Source organism: Ixodes scapularis, unplaced genomic scaffold (genome assembly GCF_016920785.2).
Source record: "Ixodes scapularis isolate PalLabHiFi unplaced genomic scaffold, ASM1692078v2 PGA_scaffold23__2_contigs__length_901104, whole genome shotgun sequence".
In the NCBI taxonomy this organism is placed as follows: Eukaryota; Metazoa; Arthropoda; class Arachnida; order Ixodida; family Ixodidae; genus Ixodes; species Ixodes scapularis.
In genome coordinates, this window is record NW_024609850.1 from 246,660 (window position 1) to 262,683 (window position 16,024).

A 16,024-nucleotide genomic window follows, 5' to 3' on the forward strand; every position below is an offset into this window, starting at 1 on the left:
CTTCTCGAAACCGGGAGGAAGCTTGGAACAATCGCTCACCGACGATGGGGAGCGGTCACTGGAAGAGGTCGACGGACCTTGGGCTGCGGGAACAGCTGACGACGAAGTTCTGAACGCACCAGAAAAATCGGTGGACGGTGTCTGCGGGACCTCAGCCTCGGTTGAATGTCCCGGGACGGCTGTACCGGAAGCAGCGGCGTCGATGTGAAAACATTTTAGCGGTACGCCGGACAAGATGATCTTCAGGTCATGCACCGCGTCAACTCCAAGTAGAGAACGACCGTTGCGTACAACGTAGAAAAAAATGGTCGCGAATCGATCCTTGAACACGACGTTCGAGTGGAAGCATCCCAAAACTGGAATCGAACCTTTTAGGTCGTGCACCAAAGTGCGCGGCGGCTTCGATAACCTGATGAGGCCGCTCCGATTAATGCGGTTGAAAGTCGCATTTGACAGAATTGAAACTTCAGCGCCGGTGTCGATAAGTATGGGAAGAGGGAAACCTTCCACCTCTACATCGGCCGTGAAGCTCCGGCGCTGGGGACGGGGTCGTTGCTCCTGACGACCTCCAGGCGACCCCACTGTGTAGACGCTGGGCCGCAGCTCGTCGTCGTCCGAGAACGTGTTGACGCCTCGCACGGGGGTGCCCGTCGGACCAGCTTGTCGACGCTCGTAGTAGCCGCGGGCAGAAGCCCGCCGCCCAGAAGGAAGGGCCAGTTGACGTTGATCCCGGTCGCGCCTCGGACGGCTTCGACACACATTTGCGAAGTGTCCCACACGGCCACACGAGAAACATGTGGCTCCGGATGCTGGGCACTCATCTCGGGGGTGGCTTCGTCTGCCACAGAAAAAACAACCGTCCTCGCGAACGAGAAAAACGCGCGCCAGGTGGAGGATCGCGTGGGCGCGCACTAGAGTTCCTCACCTTTTCCGCGTAGTCGTCACCATCTTGCGTGTTGCAGCGACAGCCGCGCCGTCTGGCGTACGGTTGTTGTGCGCCCATTTTGGTATGCGGAGAGCAGCGTTGTTCCTAGCTCCCGCGTTCTCCCCATTGACCCAGTGCATCGTATCTTCATTGTTTTCCCTTTAGTGAGTTCTTAATTTGGTTGTTATTGAAAGTGTGAATTATTCTTGTGTTCTGGCGTGTTTATTCGCCTTCATGGCGCCCGTTGTTGCGCCAACAGCGCCGAGAGGTCCGTCGCCAGCGTCGCCGGTAATCGAAATCGGAGGCATGTTCACTTTTCCTGAGGGCGTTTACCAGTGTTTACTCTTCGCGTGTTGTTGTTTGTGAAGAATGACAGCCTCCTGCGAATGACTAACGGAGGGTTTCTATGCGCGAGCGAGGGCGACCCTGGGCATAGAAGTATCATCGTTTAATCGTAGAATTACTCACAATGGGGAGTTGGCGACGCGGGCCGAACGGTTTATTGTTATGGTGCACCGTCGAAGTACGATCGCTAGTTACCGGGACATCTCTACTTCGTATGACGCCCAGATGCGTCGGAACTATTCAGGAGATGGGAGTGAAAGGGGGGGGGGGGGGGGGGGGGGGGAGGGCGACACCGATTATGCGCCCTCTTTTCGTACTGTTTCCATTAACGTATTTTAACGGGCGTCGCTACCGAGCAACACACAAAATTATAGTGCACATTTTCGTAGGAATGAACGGAATGAAAAAGAAAACTTGAGTAGCCAATAACAATCATTACACCCAGGGTCTTGCATTTGCACCAGAAGCTGCAAAATTCGTTCTACATTTGACTTGTCGAGGACTATTACTGCACTTGTAGATGTCCGTTTCTATACTGCCTATTCGCTTTTTTTATGTGCTGATATTGCATCGCTTTCCCGCTGCTATCAGCGGGGAAGCGATGCAAAGTGTATACGTCACAGCCGCATTCGCTTTGCGACTTCTTGTGTTCGGTGCACAATTTGTCGCACGCTATCTTCGGTTTTCGGAAATTGCTGCTGCAGCCAACGACTGCGCAGTGACAGCCCGATGTCCAAATATGCGCGGACATGATACATCGACGTATTAACCCACCTTATTACTACTCACTTCGCTGTCAAGGGCTTCAAAACCCATTTAACGCGCACCACTTCAGTCTCTTGCCAGCCGGCTATAGGCCTGCTCCCGCATACCGGAAGTGTTAGAACCGGAAGAACTACTCCCGCTGTGCGCCGAGTCGCCGAGTCGAGGCTACGCACGTTACGCGCTGGGTCGAGGTTAGACGGAAAAGGTGGCTCCCTACGTAGGCTCCCTACGGGAGCCAGAGTTACGCATTTGTTTTCCCCGCGCCGCCACGCCGCTATTCGCCGAGATCCATCACGTGAGGAGCAAAGCATCTGGTGGGGTGCAAGAAAGCCACCTTTACGGTCGCTACGCCGACGTCTCTCGCGCCCCGGCGTATGTTCCCCTGCTTTCCGCCTCCTTTTGCTCCTCTCCTGTTTTCCACGCGCGGCGGCGCGCGCGGCGCCGCTATTCGCCAAATTTAGTCACGTGAGGAGCAAAGCATCCGTGGCGTGCGGGAAAGCCGGCGCTACGGCCACTCGCCGAGGCTGAATGCGCAACTCTAGCGCGCACGGAAGAACTGTCGGGAGGGAACTCGCGATTGCCGGCGGTCTCGCTCTCGACGCGGCGGGGAAGGAGGAAGGGGCCGCTCGCGTCCCGACGAAGGAGGGAGAGGCCTCGGACGAGAGGAGCGAGATGGCTCGCGCAACGCTCGCGTGTCGACGGAGAAGGGGGAGGAGGAAGACGCTTACGCCTCGGGGAAGAAGACCCGCGGTGGCGGGGTGACTGCCCGCCATGTTGACCATCCCGGTCGCGTCCATCTTGAATCCGATCGACCACGTGCGGCGTGTTCGGACTCGAGTCTAACGACAAGCGTCGGAAGAGATCGCAATCACGAGACGTCCGCTCGAACTGCTGCGCTAACTGGACAGCACGCTCGAAGCTAGGTGCGTTTGCTCCGTCGGACTCTCTGATTAAACGATCTTGGACTTCCGCGTTACGGATCCCCGAAATAAACATTTCTGCGACGCGGCTCTCCAAGGACTCTCCGTAGTCGCAAAACGATACTAGGCGTCTGAGCGTCTCCAGATACTCGAGGACGGTCTCTCCTGGACCCTGTACCCTCGTGGCGAACTTTCTACGCTCAACTACGACGTTTTGAGCGGAAGCGAAGTGGGTGTCCAAAGCGGACAACAAAACCTGGAACTCATCTTGTGCCGCGTTGACGGCTGGACCCGCTAGGTTGAACGCATCAACGACGCGATTTCTTTTCTCTCCTAAAAAAGACAACAAAATCGCCCTCTTCCGCTTCGGCGGGAAATCCTCGGCGTCAATCGCCTCGAGGTGATTCAAGAAACCTCGCTTCCACGTCTGCCACGACATTGACGGTTCGCCGGGCGTGGGGAGAAATTCGGCGGGAACGCGACCCTGAGCAACCGCCATCTTGGAAACAGCGGACAAAGGCGCCGTTCTTTGTTAAAAAAAAATACACGTCCCGTCTAGACGCGGAGTACGAGCAAGCAACCGCTCGGACGCTCAAAAACGCTGCTAAGAAGAGCAGAGCCGCAACGAAAAGCGGCGAAACGAAGCCTCAGGGGGCGCGGGGGTTCAAAATGCGGAAAAAAAAATTATCCCATCCTTAGTCGCCAAAATGTTGTAAATCTCGTCGCCAAAAATGTAGTAATTAAAATCGGTCACCCGTGAAATAAAAAGAAAACGCAGGGCCGAGGCGGCCTGCTAAAAAGGGATGCAGTCTCACATGCCGAAGCGAGGCGATGCGGCGGGCGCCGGCGGGGCCCAAGGGCGGGAACGCCCGGAGGAAGGAGGACACGTCCACTAGCGTCTGGGTCCAAATATGTACTCTTTTATTTAGGAGGAAACAACCCGGGGGCATGGCCTGATGGGTGTATACTAGCGCCGCCTGGCCACGGGTATTGGTGTGGCAGTTAGTGGCGCCATCTGGTTAGTGTGGCAATGACTAAAATTGAAAAATTTAAATACTACAGCCACCAATATTGGTCTCGGGTGGCGCCGATGGTTCTGAAAATCCCCTGGTGTGTTTCGTGTGCGATTTCAATTACTTGATCGCGTAACCTCTCCGGAACAACAATCTTCTCTCCTTTGAAGAGGATTCCCTCGTGCAGTGACAACTGGTCGCGGATGTTAGAATAGGGCTTCAACTCCGGTGTGATGTCAGATGGCCAGGATGAGATAGTATACCTGACCACGCTGGGCAAAACCAAGTCATTGGCCGTAGCCTCTTGGAGGTCAGTGTTGGACAGGGGGGTCACTATAAGAGACACGACATCTTGAAACACAGTGCCGTTCTCTGTGTCAGATACAGGTAGACGAGAAAAAGCATCGGCTACAACTTTAGTGGAGCCTTTCTTGTACTCAATCCTGAAATTATAGTTTAGGAGTCTCGATGTCCAACGAGTGATGCGCAGAGGTCGGACACCTGAACCTCGGTCTGACAACAAGGTAACAAGGGCTTGATGATCTGTCTGCACGGTGAAATGACGCTCCCACAAAAAATATGCCAATTTTCGCACGCCCAAAGCACGGCGAGGGCTTCCTTCTCTCAAGTTGAATACCTTCTTTCGGCGTCTGTAAGTGAACGCGACGCGAAAGCGACTGGACAAAGCTTGTTGTCGTGCTGCAGTTGGAGGACGGCTCCCAAACCGTAGTTGCACGCGTCTGTTGCCACGACGATGGGCAACGTCGGGTCAAACATGGAAAGAATAGGCGCGTGCAGCAAGCACGTCTTCACTTTTTGGAAGGTGGCCTCAGCCTCTGGGGACCAGACGAAGCGAATTCCCTTACGGAGCAACCGGCGCAACGGTTCAACCACAGTGGAACAACGACATATAAATTTACTATAATACTCGACAAGCCCCAGGAAAGCCTTGAGCTTTCCTGGATCGGACGGCGTCTCACAGTTCAGGACTGCATCCACCTTAGATGAGAGGGGTGCTAAGCCTCTCGTGGAAGATGATGGCCCAAGAACGCAAGTTCCGTTACGTTGAAAACACATTTCTTGTTCAGTTTCATTCCCGCCTGGGAAATGCACGTAAGTACGTGGCGCAGATTATCGTCGTGTTCTTGCTGAGACGCTCCATACGCAATGACATCGTCTAAGTAAAATTGTACTCCTTTACAGTCCTTCAGCAGCTTGTGCATCAATTTCTGAAAAGCAGCGGGCGCGGATGCCAGTCCAAAACAAACCCTTTTGAACCGGAAAAGCCCTTCGTGGGTTACAAACGCAGTCAGGTCGCGACTAGCAGGGTCGAGTCGGACCTGGTGATAGGCGGATGCAAGGTCCAACTTCGAAAAATGTGCGGCTCTTCGCAAGGAGCTCAAAAGTTCATCAGTGTGTGGCAGAGGAAAAGAATCTATAACAACAGCTTGGTTGGGAGCGCGCAAGTCCACGCACATCCGGATACTACCATCCGGCTTTTTTACTATAACAACGGGGGACACCCGTTCTGACACGTCGATGCGCTCGATCACGCCTCGGCGCTCGAGCTTAAAAATCTCCTGAGAGACGGCATCTCGCAGCGTGAACGGAATTCGGCGAAGTTTAGACTGTACAGGCGGCACGCTGTGCCGCACCTTGACTGAGTGGGTGTAATGTTTTACCAACCCCAACTCGGGACCGAACAAAGACTCAAAATCTTGAAACCCTGGGGTAGCTTCGACGTGTCACGCAGAGGGACACCAGCGGGACTTGCATTGAAATGTGCATTTGGCCACTGAGATGCTGAAGTACTGGAGTTGCGTTCATAATGACTCACTTGTATAGGGTGAGCTGAGCTCGACGGGAAGCAGACCGGCCTGGCTGACGATAGGTAGCCAGGGTTCCCGACAGACTCTTGACCCATTGCATCACCTGCCGATGCCCGACGTGGTTGGTTAACGTTGGTACCCGACGAGGGAATCCCGAACGGATCCTGGACACTTGACTGCTGGCGGCGCGACGATACTGTGAACGGGCCGCGCCGCTGGGCGTCAACGGGTCTCACATCTCGCTGGACAGGTCGCCCCTTGTCAGCTGCATCCACATGTGCACATTCATTTTCGGCACCCGACAAAGTAATTTTGAGCTCTCTCAGCGTCGATACCAAGCAAGGAACGTCCGCTTGAAATGGCGTAAAACTCGAGGGGTGCAAATCTGTCCTTGAAAACCGTCTGGCCGAAAAAACACCCCAAGACAGGGATTGTCCCTTGCATGTAATGCACAAGTCTCTTGGGCGGCGTATGCAGCCGGATCTTGCAATCAGGGTCAAGTTCACGAAAAATCTTCTCGCTTAGAATGGAGACATGAGAACCAGTGTCAATGAGTAAGCGTAAGGGAAGTCAATTTACCTTAACGTCCGAAATGAAAGCATTGATGCGGCTTCGATCGAAGGTTCGTTGTTCCGTGGTTGATGCAGGAACGGCGTTGTCCACGGCTGTTATGCTGTACGGGTAATCGTACAGGGGGTAGTAGTCGTCCTCTGCAACGGCCTCGACCGGACTGTTCGGCGATGCTCGACTGCTGTACTGTCGCGCCGCGTTGCGAAGTCTTGCCCGGGACGGAAATGCAGCCGGGCGTTGATCTCGCGGGAAGGACGTCGAAGGAGATTGACGGCTCCGGCAGACAACGGCGAAGTGCCCCATCTTGGTGCAGCGAAAACACTGCGAATGGAGCGCTGGGCATACCTCCCTGGGATGGTAGCGCCGGCCGCAGAACCAGCAGTTGTCGCCTCCACTTTCCCACTCCCTGAGACGATAGGGAGGAGGTTCTCGTTGCGGTGGTTCACTCATTCGAACTGGGGCGCGTGGTACTTGTCTGGCCATCAATGGCTTACGGGACATCCCAGGAACGACCGCTGGGGATGGCCAAGAGAATTCAGGCGGGTAGTTGTGATGGCCATCTTGCCGAGGCCTTCGTGGGCTGGTGCCGCTCGAGGGACCTGGAACCTCGATGTACTCGACAGGCACGTTCGTCGTTGGGGTAGCAGGCATTAGCCGTTGATTAAACTTGCCAGAAACCCGCGCCAGCTGTTCAAACTCCCTTGCTAGCTGAACTGCGCGCTCGAGAGTTGGCACGTCGGTGCCCACACACGGAGGATGCGACCTTGCACCCGCTTCGACTGGAGACCTTCCAAAAACGTTTCACAAAGGTGCTCATCAAGAGTGTTGCCGTACCCGCAGAACGAACCTTGATGGCGGAGGGCCGCAAGGAATTCCAAGACCGCCGGGCAATTGAACTCGCGCGCGCAACTTCTTCCGCTCCAACACGATGCACCCCGAAAACTCGAAGTGTTTCTCTAACGCGCTCACAAACGCGTCGAATTCATTTACGTCTTCAGCGACGGGCTCAGCATCGAGACGAAAAGCGGTCACAATCCGCTGACCCTCGACGCCTAGGAATGAAAACAGAATTTGCTTCTTGCGCTTTGGCGCAACACCGTCTAACCCAGAAGCGCCAAGAAACGACAGGAATGCTTGCTTCCAAGACGGCCAAGCCTGCAACGGCAAACCAGGGACAGCAAGGAAAGGCGCAGAAGGGGGAAGCGCCGCCATAGCCATAACGACGACAGTTCAATGAAAGCCTAAAATTGCTTACAGCAACGGGCCACTACCCAAAAGACGGAACAAGACTTGGAACTGTATCGAATTAAGCAAGTATCCCATCCTCGTCGCCATTTTGTATTTTGCGAGGTGAATCTCCTATAGGGCGTACCTCGCTGGGCCGAGTGTTCATCACAACGTAGCCTAGGGCAGGTCGCTCCAAGTCAGCTCACCTCATTTGAAGTTCTGCCGGCGGTAGCCAGTTGAGTCGAGCGAACTCATCCCGAACGAGAGAATCACACAGGACACATTATCTGTCAGGCAGAATCTTTCTCGAATGATTTCCCGTGCTCCCTCTTTTTCTTTTTATTTTTCAAGGCGCACGGTCGCGCCATCTACTTCGATTGGACGAGGAAGTAGAAGAATTTGAAAACACTACAGTCCCCTTTTCCCCGGACACGGGCACGCCACGCACAGCCAGACGTGGGTGGGCGAACCCACATGGCTCGGGGTTCGTAGTGACGCCACTCACCAAGCACCTACTAAAGTAGGTGCCCCCTGCGTGCGGGTATGGTGGCCCACGTGGCTGGGGTCCGTGGTGACGCTACTCAACAAGCACCTAGCACCTAAGGTGCAGGCGCCCCCTGCGGGGCTTGGGGTCCGTGGAGACGCCTATCTCCAAACACCTGCTTTCACAGGTGCCCCCTGCGGGGCGTGTTAAAAAATATTCAGCACTATTTATGTCCACAAATAGGAAACCAACTACTATGGAGCTGTCATTGTTTTCATCGACATTTTCAATGGCATCTGAATCATTGTGTCATGTACCACAGTTTCACTGCTCAGTATTGGATGTTAGTGGCTATACCCTTGTAACAGGCGTGCAGCAGACCCAATAGTAATGCTCCGAGTGAAGGTGTGCGGATACTGATATTCCAGCCCGAATTAAATCATGCCAGGTAGTGACGACAAAGTCAAATGATAAATTGGATCACTGTAAGAAAATTTCGTAGTTTTACAAACACTTTGTTGTAACTCTGACCGACTGTGTGTCCGTTTCTTAATTAACGGACATAAAACCCGTTTTTCGTTAGGTTGAATAATATAGTCCAGTAATATAGTACTTCTAACGCTTTTATCTTCTACTATGGTACATAGTAGAAGATAAAAGCGTTAGTACTTTTATCGTTTAATTTTGCGAAGAGAAATTCCTTATAGTAAAGAGGCCGAAGACTATACCAAGAAACCTGCAGTACTCTGCAAAAGGAACAAAATAAAAAAGGTGGGTTGAAACACAGAATAGAAAATAGGTAAAAGCTGTAATTCACGTTAAAGCACATAGGCACTGCTCTACCTCACTGGGAGTGAATGTGGCGAGTTGCCTGTCCACAGATGTTTTCGAACTTGTGATGATTGTTAGGGGGTTCTGCGTGAGTGCACATAAAGGGATTGCCAGAACAATGAAGACCACACCAAGAAGTAAGGCTCTTGCTCTACATTAGGAAACGGTTGAAAGGCACCGGCACAATTCTTGCAAATAACTCCCTTCAGTGCTATCTCGTAACGTTGCAGTTCCACAACGTTTAGGAGGCATAATAAGACAACCCGCTGGAGGGCCACATGTGAGATTAACTCTTGTCGTCCAGTAAAGGGCCAGTATTCTAGCTAATGTAAAAGCAGTGAGTGATCCGGTGTGAGCTTGGCTGCCGAAGAATGGTGTAAGTTGCCCTTCGCTGAACGCTTTCAATTGATCTTACAAGATCAACCTCATTGGAGTCTCATATGGAGCTGCCATACTCTAGGTGTGGTAGGACCAGGGCTGTGAATGGCACCTAAGTGTGTTATGGCCTGTTCCACTGGACACGCTAAGTACAAAACCTAGTGTTTCGCACATTTTGAACAAAAGTGCTGTCATGCTGTGTGAAGAAGCGTAGCTGGTTGCAGCGGCGTAGACTTTCCATTTTCCGGGGGGGGGGGGTCTGCCCCCCCCCCCCCGGATCTCACCAGGGAGGGCACGAGCCCCGATGCCCCCCCCCCCCCCCGTAGTCTACGGCTGGTTGTTTATAGTAGACCTTGTCGATGTTGTTCAGCAAACCCTTGTGGTTTCTGGGGTCACCTGATAAGCCGCACCAGCATCAGGTCGTCCGCAACAGCATTGGAGTTTATTTATTTATTGTACCCTCAGGGCCCGAGGGCATTACAGAGGGGAGTGGGTTACAAAAAGAAAATCACTAAAAAACAAAATGACAACCTAAGAATAGAAACACGAACATAAGAAATTTTAACTTAGAAAAGTGGTTAAACAACGCTTAAACATGACGGCATCTGTTACAGACACAACTGACGATGGAAGGTGGTTCCACGTGATTGTTGTTTTGGGGATGAATGAATTATAAAAAGTAGTAGTTTTACAAACAGGTAGACCAATTTGGTCTACCATTGCAGGGAGGCATTATTACGATTAATAAACATGTTGAGAACAATTGGAATGAGCACACTGTACCGTCGAACTGTCGAGTGTTTGGGCCACTGGAAATGGTTCCATGGTATACAGTGCACTCTGAGCGACTCAACTTGAAGACTTCTAGTATGCACACATTTAATTCATTCGTGTTAACGAGCACCAGTGGCTCGCTGGGCAAGTCATAGGACTCAGCTTTCACGGAAGCCGAGTAGCACGCACAGCATAGCAGCCCCTTGCCATGCTTGTGGGTTGTTCCAGCTCGCGGTCGTGGCGTCGCCAAAAGGGTAATGGAAAAGGTACCACGACCAGCACACCTCTACAGTTCTTAGCACGATCCTTTCTGTAAGCAGCGTGCTCTACTGTAGCAATCGACAGGGTGACTGTCATAAACCGAATCCTGCATCCACGCTTTACATACCGCTAGAACTGTCGTGGGATATGCGTCTCCTGGAGTGAGTGAAGGTGTAGCGGCTTATTCACGACCAAGTGCCCTGCTTGCGAACCACACTGCAAGCTGAAGCAACGCAAACCAGAGTGTGCAGGGATGAGCTTTGTCGGGCGGGCCAGGGTGGTGGAATACGTGGGACAGCGTCGCTGGTTGCCCGGGCAGGCCAGTGTACGGTGACCGTACTCGAGACAGTTGTTGCAATGATTGGCTCGAGGTTTGTGGGGATGGCAGTGAAATTCGAGGCAGTGGTAGTACACTGTGCAAGGGACATGGGTTCCGATGAAGGTGATGATGGCTGAACCTGTTGTGCCTATTCGGCTTGCGTGAAGGATGTCAGCTTGAGAAGACTCCAGATCATTGGTGATCTCGAGGCAATTCCATGTATAACACCTCGGCAGGAGTTGTTTGGAGCGGCTAGGTAGGAGTGGACGGGAAGGGAAGTGTTTTGCAAGGTGATGCTGGTGATGCAAAGTAGCCGGTTGACGATCGCTTCGTGATGCGTGCGGAGGACGGCGAGACGGGTATTTTGACGGAGGTGAAGCGACACTTCGGCACATTTATGAACAGGGAGATGTGCGGCTTGCAAGAACGCCGGCTGCGCAGCTGCGCCAGATGGAAGGATTGGGAGATGCATTATAACTACGTGAAGTTCGGGGTTAGGGTTGGCCGGAAGACGAGATTTGCGGGGCTTTCCAGGGGTGATCCATTTCCCACCTAGGTCATCTCTTTCTAGGGAGATTTTTATGTCCTGGCTCAGAATGGACGCAGAGATGTTGGTGAGCTGCGAAGCGGCGGTGTCGGCTGTAGCCATATTCGAAGCAGAAACGGGTGAGAGGCTCGCAGAACGAGACTCGGGCGAGCCGATCTCTCGGCGGACGTGCTGCGGTGGGCCGAGCGAGGCGATATTTATACCAGGATTACGTACAGTTCTCTGGTGTTTACGGATGCCAGAAAACACATCCGCTCTCGTCGGAGGTTTGCAGCGGTCTCCGGACCTTGAATGTACTAAGGGCGTTCACATAGAAGAGCTAACCATTGAAGGGGGGCTACTGAGGTTTTAAGAGCCACTGATCGTAGTAATCGCATTCCAAAGACACCGCGTTGTCGTAGATCGTTTTTCGCCGGCTACGTCATGTAGGGCTGAGGCCAGGGCTGGAGGATCCATCGCCGGAAACGTGAAGGAACCAAGCAACGACGTGAGGCTTGCCGAGTATGTTCGTGGGTGCCGACGGCGTTCGAGCAACGCTTCAAAGAAGGCTGGATATTCTTTCCGGCGAGCACGCAATACTTAGAAAGCATGCTTGTGGCTGATGCGGTTCGCAGGAGGTGGATAACGGGACAATTAATGCACAGCAAATAGGTCGACGGTACATAGCGCAATGGTGGTAGCCGCCATGTTTGTTAAAATAAAACGAAGCCAAGCTTCAGTTTCGTACACAATGTGCTTCAACATGCTTGATTAAAAATAATTATATAAATGTTAAAACATTTTTTTCTAACTGAAAGTTTTAATTTAAGTCGACTAAAACAAGCACATTCACGTTGCGTGAAATAAGCTTGGTCGAACTCGGAACCAACGACCGTCGCCGGCATTATGGCCGGCGATGGAGGAGTCTTCCGAACAGCTGCGTAGCTAAGTATCTTTTTGGTTTACCCATCGATTATTCTTTCCTCTCGTGTGCATGGACTAGTGTAGAATAATATTTTTTTTTTCTAGTCTTAATCTAGTTTAATATACGGTTCAGCGTAGTGGGAGGAAAGGGGAAACGCTGCGCAACACGTGGTTCACACCAAGACGCGGGTCAAGTGTTGTTAGGCGCGTTTCAAGCGTCTGGCGGGACGCCGGGGACGCGACGTTTGAAGGCAGGGATGGAAATGCCGAACGTCGAATGCGGCGGGTGTGCACGCTGGTGCTTCCTTGAAGAGTCGCCTTTCGCCAGCATCGAGGAGGCGAAAGACAAAGAGTTCCGGTGCAGGATGTGCGAAAAAGTGGACGCGGTGAGCGGGATGCTCGAGGGGACGAGGAGGGTGCTCGCGGCGGAACGCGAGCGACTGGATACGCTGGAGGCGGGGGCAGGAGAGTTGGCTGTAGAGAGGGCAAAGCGGGAGGAGTTGGAGGAGGTTTTGAGGGCAGAAGTGCACATGAGAAAAAAGCTGAGTACGGAATGGGAGATGAAGCTGAGGGACATGGAGAGGCAGCTGGGAGAGGAGAGGGAGAGGCGAGTGGAACTAGAACAGACATGGACGGATAGGCTGGGAGAGATAGTATGGTGGCTAGAGAGTTGGGTGTGTCGAGCGGCGGCCGGCGCGCGGCACCCAAAGGAAATCTGTCGCCAGGAGAGTCTCGTTCCAACCTCCGAGCCGAGCAGTCGACTTTCCCCGGGCTCCGAGAACTCCGCAAGAACGAGAACGTGATCCAAGCGTAAACATCGAGCCGGCGCTCGGCGCAGCCGGCCGACCTCCCGGCTTGGCGCGAGGCACGCCCTGGTCCCCGATTTTGCCTCGCCGAGAAGCTTGAAAACTCCGAGAACCTCGTCAGGTCTGGATTTTCTCGGTACTGTGTACGGCCAAGTGGCGCGTTTCTGCGCACGCTCCTCATCGACGTGCAGGCTCCTAACTCAACCAGCGGAAAATAGAAGTTCAAGTAATCGGTGAGGACATCACACCAGAAGAGGTGACCGCCGAAATGGGCTGGCGCACCGCCCGTTCCCGCCGTCCCGACAAGAAACCTGGCCAAAACTCATCTCACGACGACCCGCCCCAATCGCAAGACTCCCGCTCTCGCTCTAAAACCAGGAAGAACGTTAAATCTCAAGTCCTCAAGGCCGGACGTATGCCCCAATTCCCCAAGAACGAAATTAAGACCATTGTGAGACCTAAAGGGGCGCTAAATATCCCCAAAGTCGGCAGCCCCACAGTGACTGCAGCTATTTTCCAAGCAACACAACTTAGCCCGGAAGAAAGCCAAGACGACACGATCTGCCCGAACGTTCAACAAAACATCGTCGTGATCAGCACGCCTCGACCGCACAATGCTGACAGGTACGTGCGCATGAAATCTATTCACGTCAATGGTGTCACCCACGAGGTCAACGCATACGAGGCAGCCCCGGACAACACTACCAAGGGAGTTATCCGAGGTATTCCCCTCACCGATAGCGCCCAGGAAATCGACGCGAACATCATAAATGCCCGCAATCCATTAGCCCTGGCCGCCAAGCGCATCGGTTCCACCACGACCATCGTAATCGCCTTCGACGGACCCAGTGTTCCGCACTTGGTCCGATACGGCGCAACACTGATCCCCTGCTGCTTGTACCGAAAGCAAATCGACATATGTTACCACTGTGGCCGTCTCGGGCACCGCATGGACGTTTGTCCATTCCCCAACGACAAGATCTGCAGGGGCTGCGGCGCCTGCAATCCTGAACAAGACCATCAGTGCACCCCCAAGTGCACGCTGTGCGGTGAACCCCACCTCACGGCGGACAAAGGGTGCACGGCCAAATACAAAACGCCATACGTCATCCGGAAACGCCTCTGGGAACAACGCATGGCACAGCAATCACTCCCTCAACCAGGTGATTTCCCGCCCATAGACACCAACCACCGCTCCCGCTCCCGACCCAGAGCAGGCCGTTCCCGGTCAAGATCTAGGTTGACCCCAAGAGTCCGACAAACTTCGGAAAAGCGACTGCCGCCACCACAGCCACGGCAGAACCACCAACAACAGCAGCCGGGACCAGGCCCGCAGCCAGACCAACAACAACAGGTGAGCTGGGCAGATAGGGTCTCCCTGCCCCCTAAGCTTCAACATAAGGACAGTGGCAGATCCGCCCTAGAACTACAGCTAGCCCAAACTCAGTCCGTGTTGAATCAGGTGTTACGAGAGAACAGGAATCTTAAAGCAGAAATCGCTCAATTAAAGACAGAGAAAGTAAAAGGCAGGAGCCGCACACCGTCAATTACCAGCGGGAGGACACCAACACCGCCCCCCCTCCCACATGCGCAAATAGCCTCGGTTGCTGCGGAAGGCCCGGTGGTGACGGCACCGCCGCAAAAGCGGAAAGCCGAGGAAAACCCGCAACCAAGAGACGAACTACTCGAAAGTCTAACGGAGCTCGTAAAAGCGCAATTCGATGCACTTAACTCAAAGATAGAGCTACTCGGACAGCGCATGGACAGAATTGAACTTAGAACTACAGCCATCGAAAGTACACTCGCGGAGAGCCGTCCCACAGCGGCGGGACCAATTAAGAGCACAAAACCTTACCAAAGGCCCGTTGCCGCGGAGAGTAGCAGTGACAACAGCAAGGCCACAGGAGGAGCAGCACATAGCAACTAGATATGGCCCCGAACAGCAAGAATACAGAGTACACAATTTGGCAGTGGAACTGCCGCGGGTTTCGCCGGAAACGGGGAAACCTTCAGCAGTTCCTCCAAAATTCTTACAGTAACGATAAAAAGGAGGAGGCGCCAGATGTCATCGCCTTGCAGGAGACGATGGGACTTGCAAAGTTAACAGGGTACAAATCATATGCCGCAGCCTCTGACGGAGGCAAAAGCGAAACGCTAGTTGTAACCCTGGTAAGGAGAAACTTAGCGGTGATACAGCACGAAACCACGGTAACAAACGTTGAGCACGTCCTCTTAGAAATAATACCATCAAGTAAAAAGGAAGGCAGCCTCTTTGTCCTAAATCTATACAGCTCTCCAAAACAGCGACAGCGGTTCGGGCCCCTGCTTCGCAAAACACTAGATATTGCCAAGAGAAATACGGTGGTGGTCGTTGGGGACTTTAACGCGCCGCACCCCGCATGGGGCTACCGAAGGGGCTCCGTCAAAGGACGGAGCCTTTGGGCGGACGCGCAGCACGTTGGACTAACCCTTGTCACCGATCCCCAACAGCCCACGCGCACGGGTAACAGCGTGAGCATAGACACGACACCGGACCTCACTTTCACAAAGAACGCACCGGACCCTAAGTGGGTCAACACGCAGAAGGACCTGGGCAGCGATCACTTTATTATTGCTACGACACTCAATACGGGACCAACAAAGAAACGGGGCAGAAAACTCACAATGGTAGAATGGGACACTTTCAGACAGATACAAGGGAGCGAGCGCGAAAGCGATCACGAAGACGAACACGAAGAAGCACGAAACAGTACCACATACGCTACTACAATTACAGACATAGAGCGATGGACAGCGCAGCTACACAGAGCTGTCAAACAGGCCACGAAAGAGATCCCTGAGGAAGCTGGACTCGAAACAGCCGACAGCAAACTCCTCCATCTGTGGGAGGCTCGTGACAGCCTACAGGAAAAGTGGAGAGGCCAGAGGCTGAATCGAAACCTGCGGAGGAGAATAGCAAGGCTCGACAGAGACATCGAGGACCACGCCAACCGCCTGGCCCGTCAACAATGGGAGTCCACATGCAGCAGCATGGAGGGCCAACTCGGGCTGCGTAAGGCGTGGAACCTACTTCGCTGTCTCTTAGACCCCGACAGTAGCAAGACGTTACAGAGGCAGAATCTCAACA

General features: G+C 53.4%; 1 protein-coding gene across 1 annotated transcript; it reads left to right on the forward strand.

The window, feature by feature from the left end:
* Window positions 1–13,096: 13,096 nt before the first annotated feature.
* LOC121045973 lies at window positions 13,097–14,824 on the forward strand (the record flags this gene model as incomplete). The annotated part of the gene is made up of 1 exon (XM_040499491.1): window positions 13,097–14,824. A coding segment is annotated over one exon (1,728 nt), but the record flags the coding sequence as incomplete, so codon positions are not given.
* Between the last annotated feature and the right edge of the window lie 1,200 nt (window positions 14,825–16,024).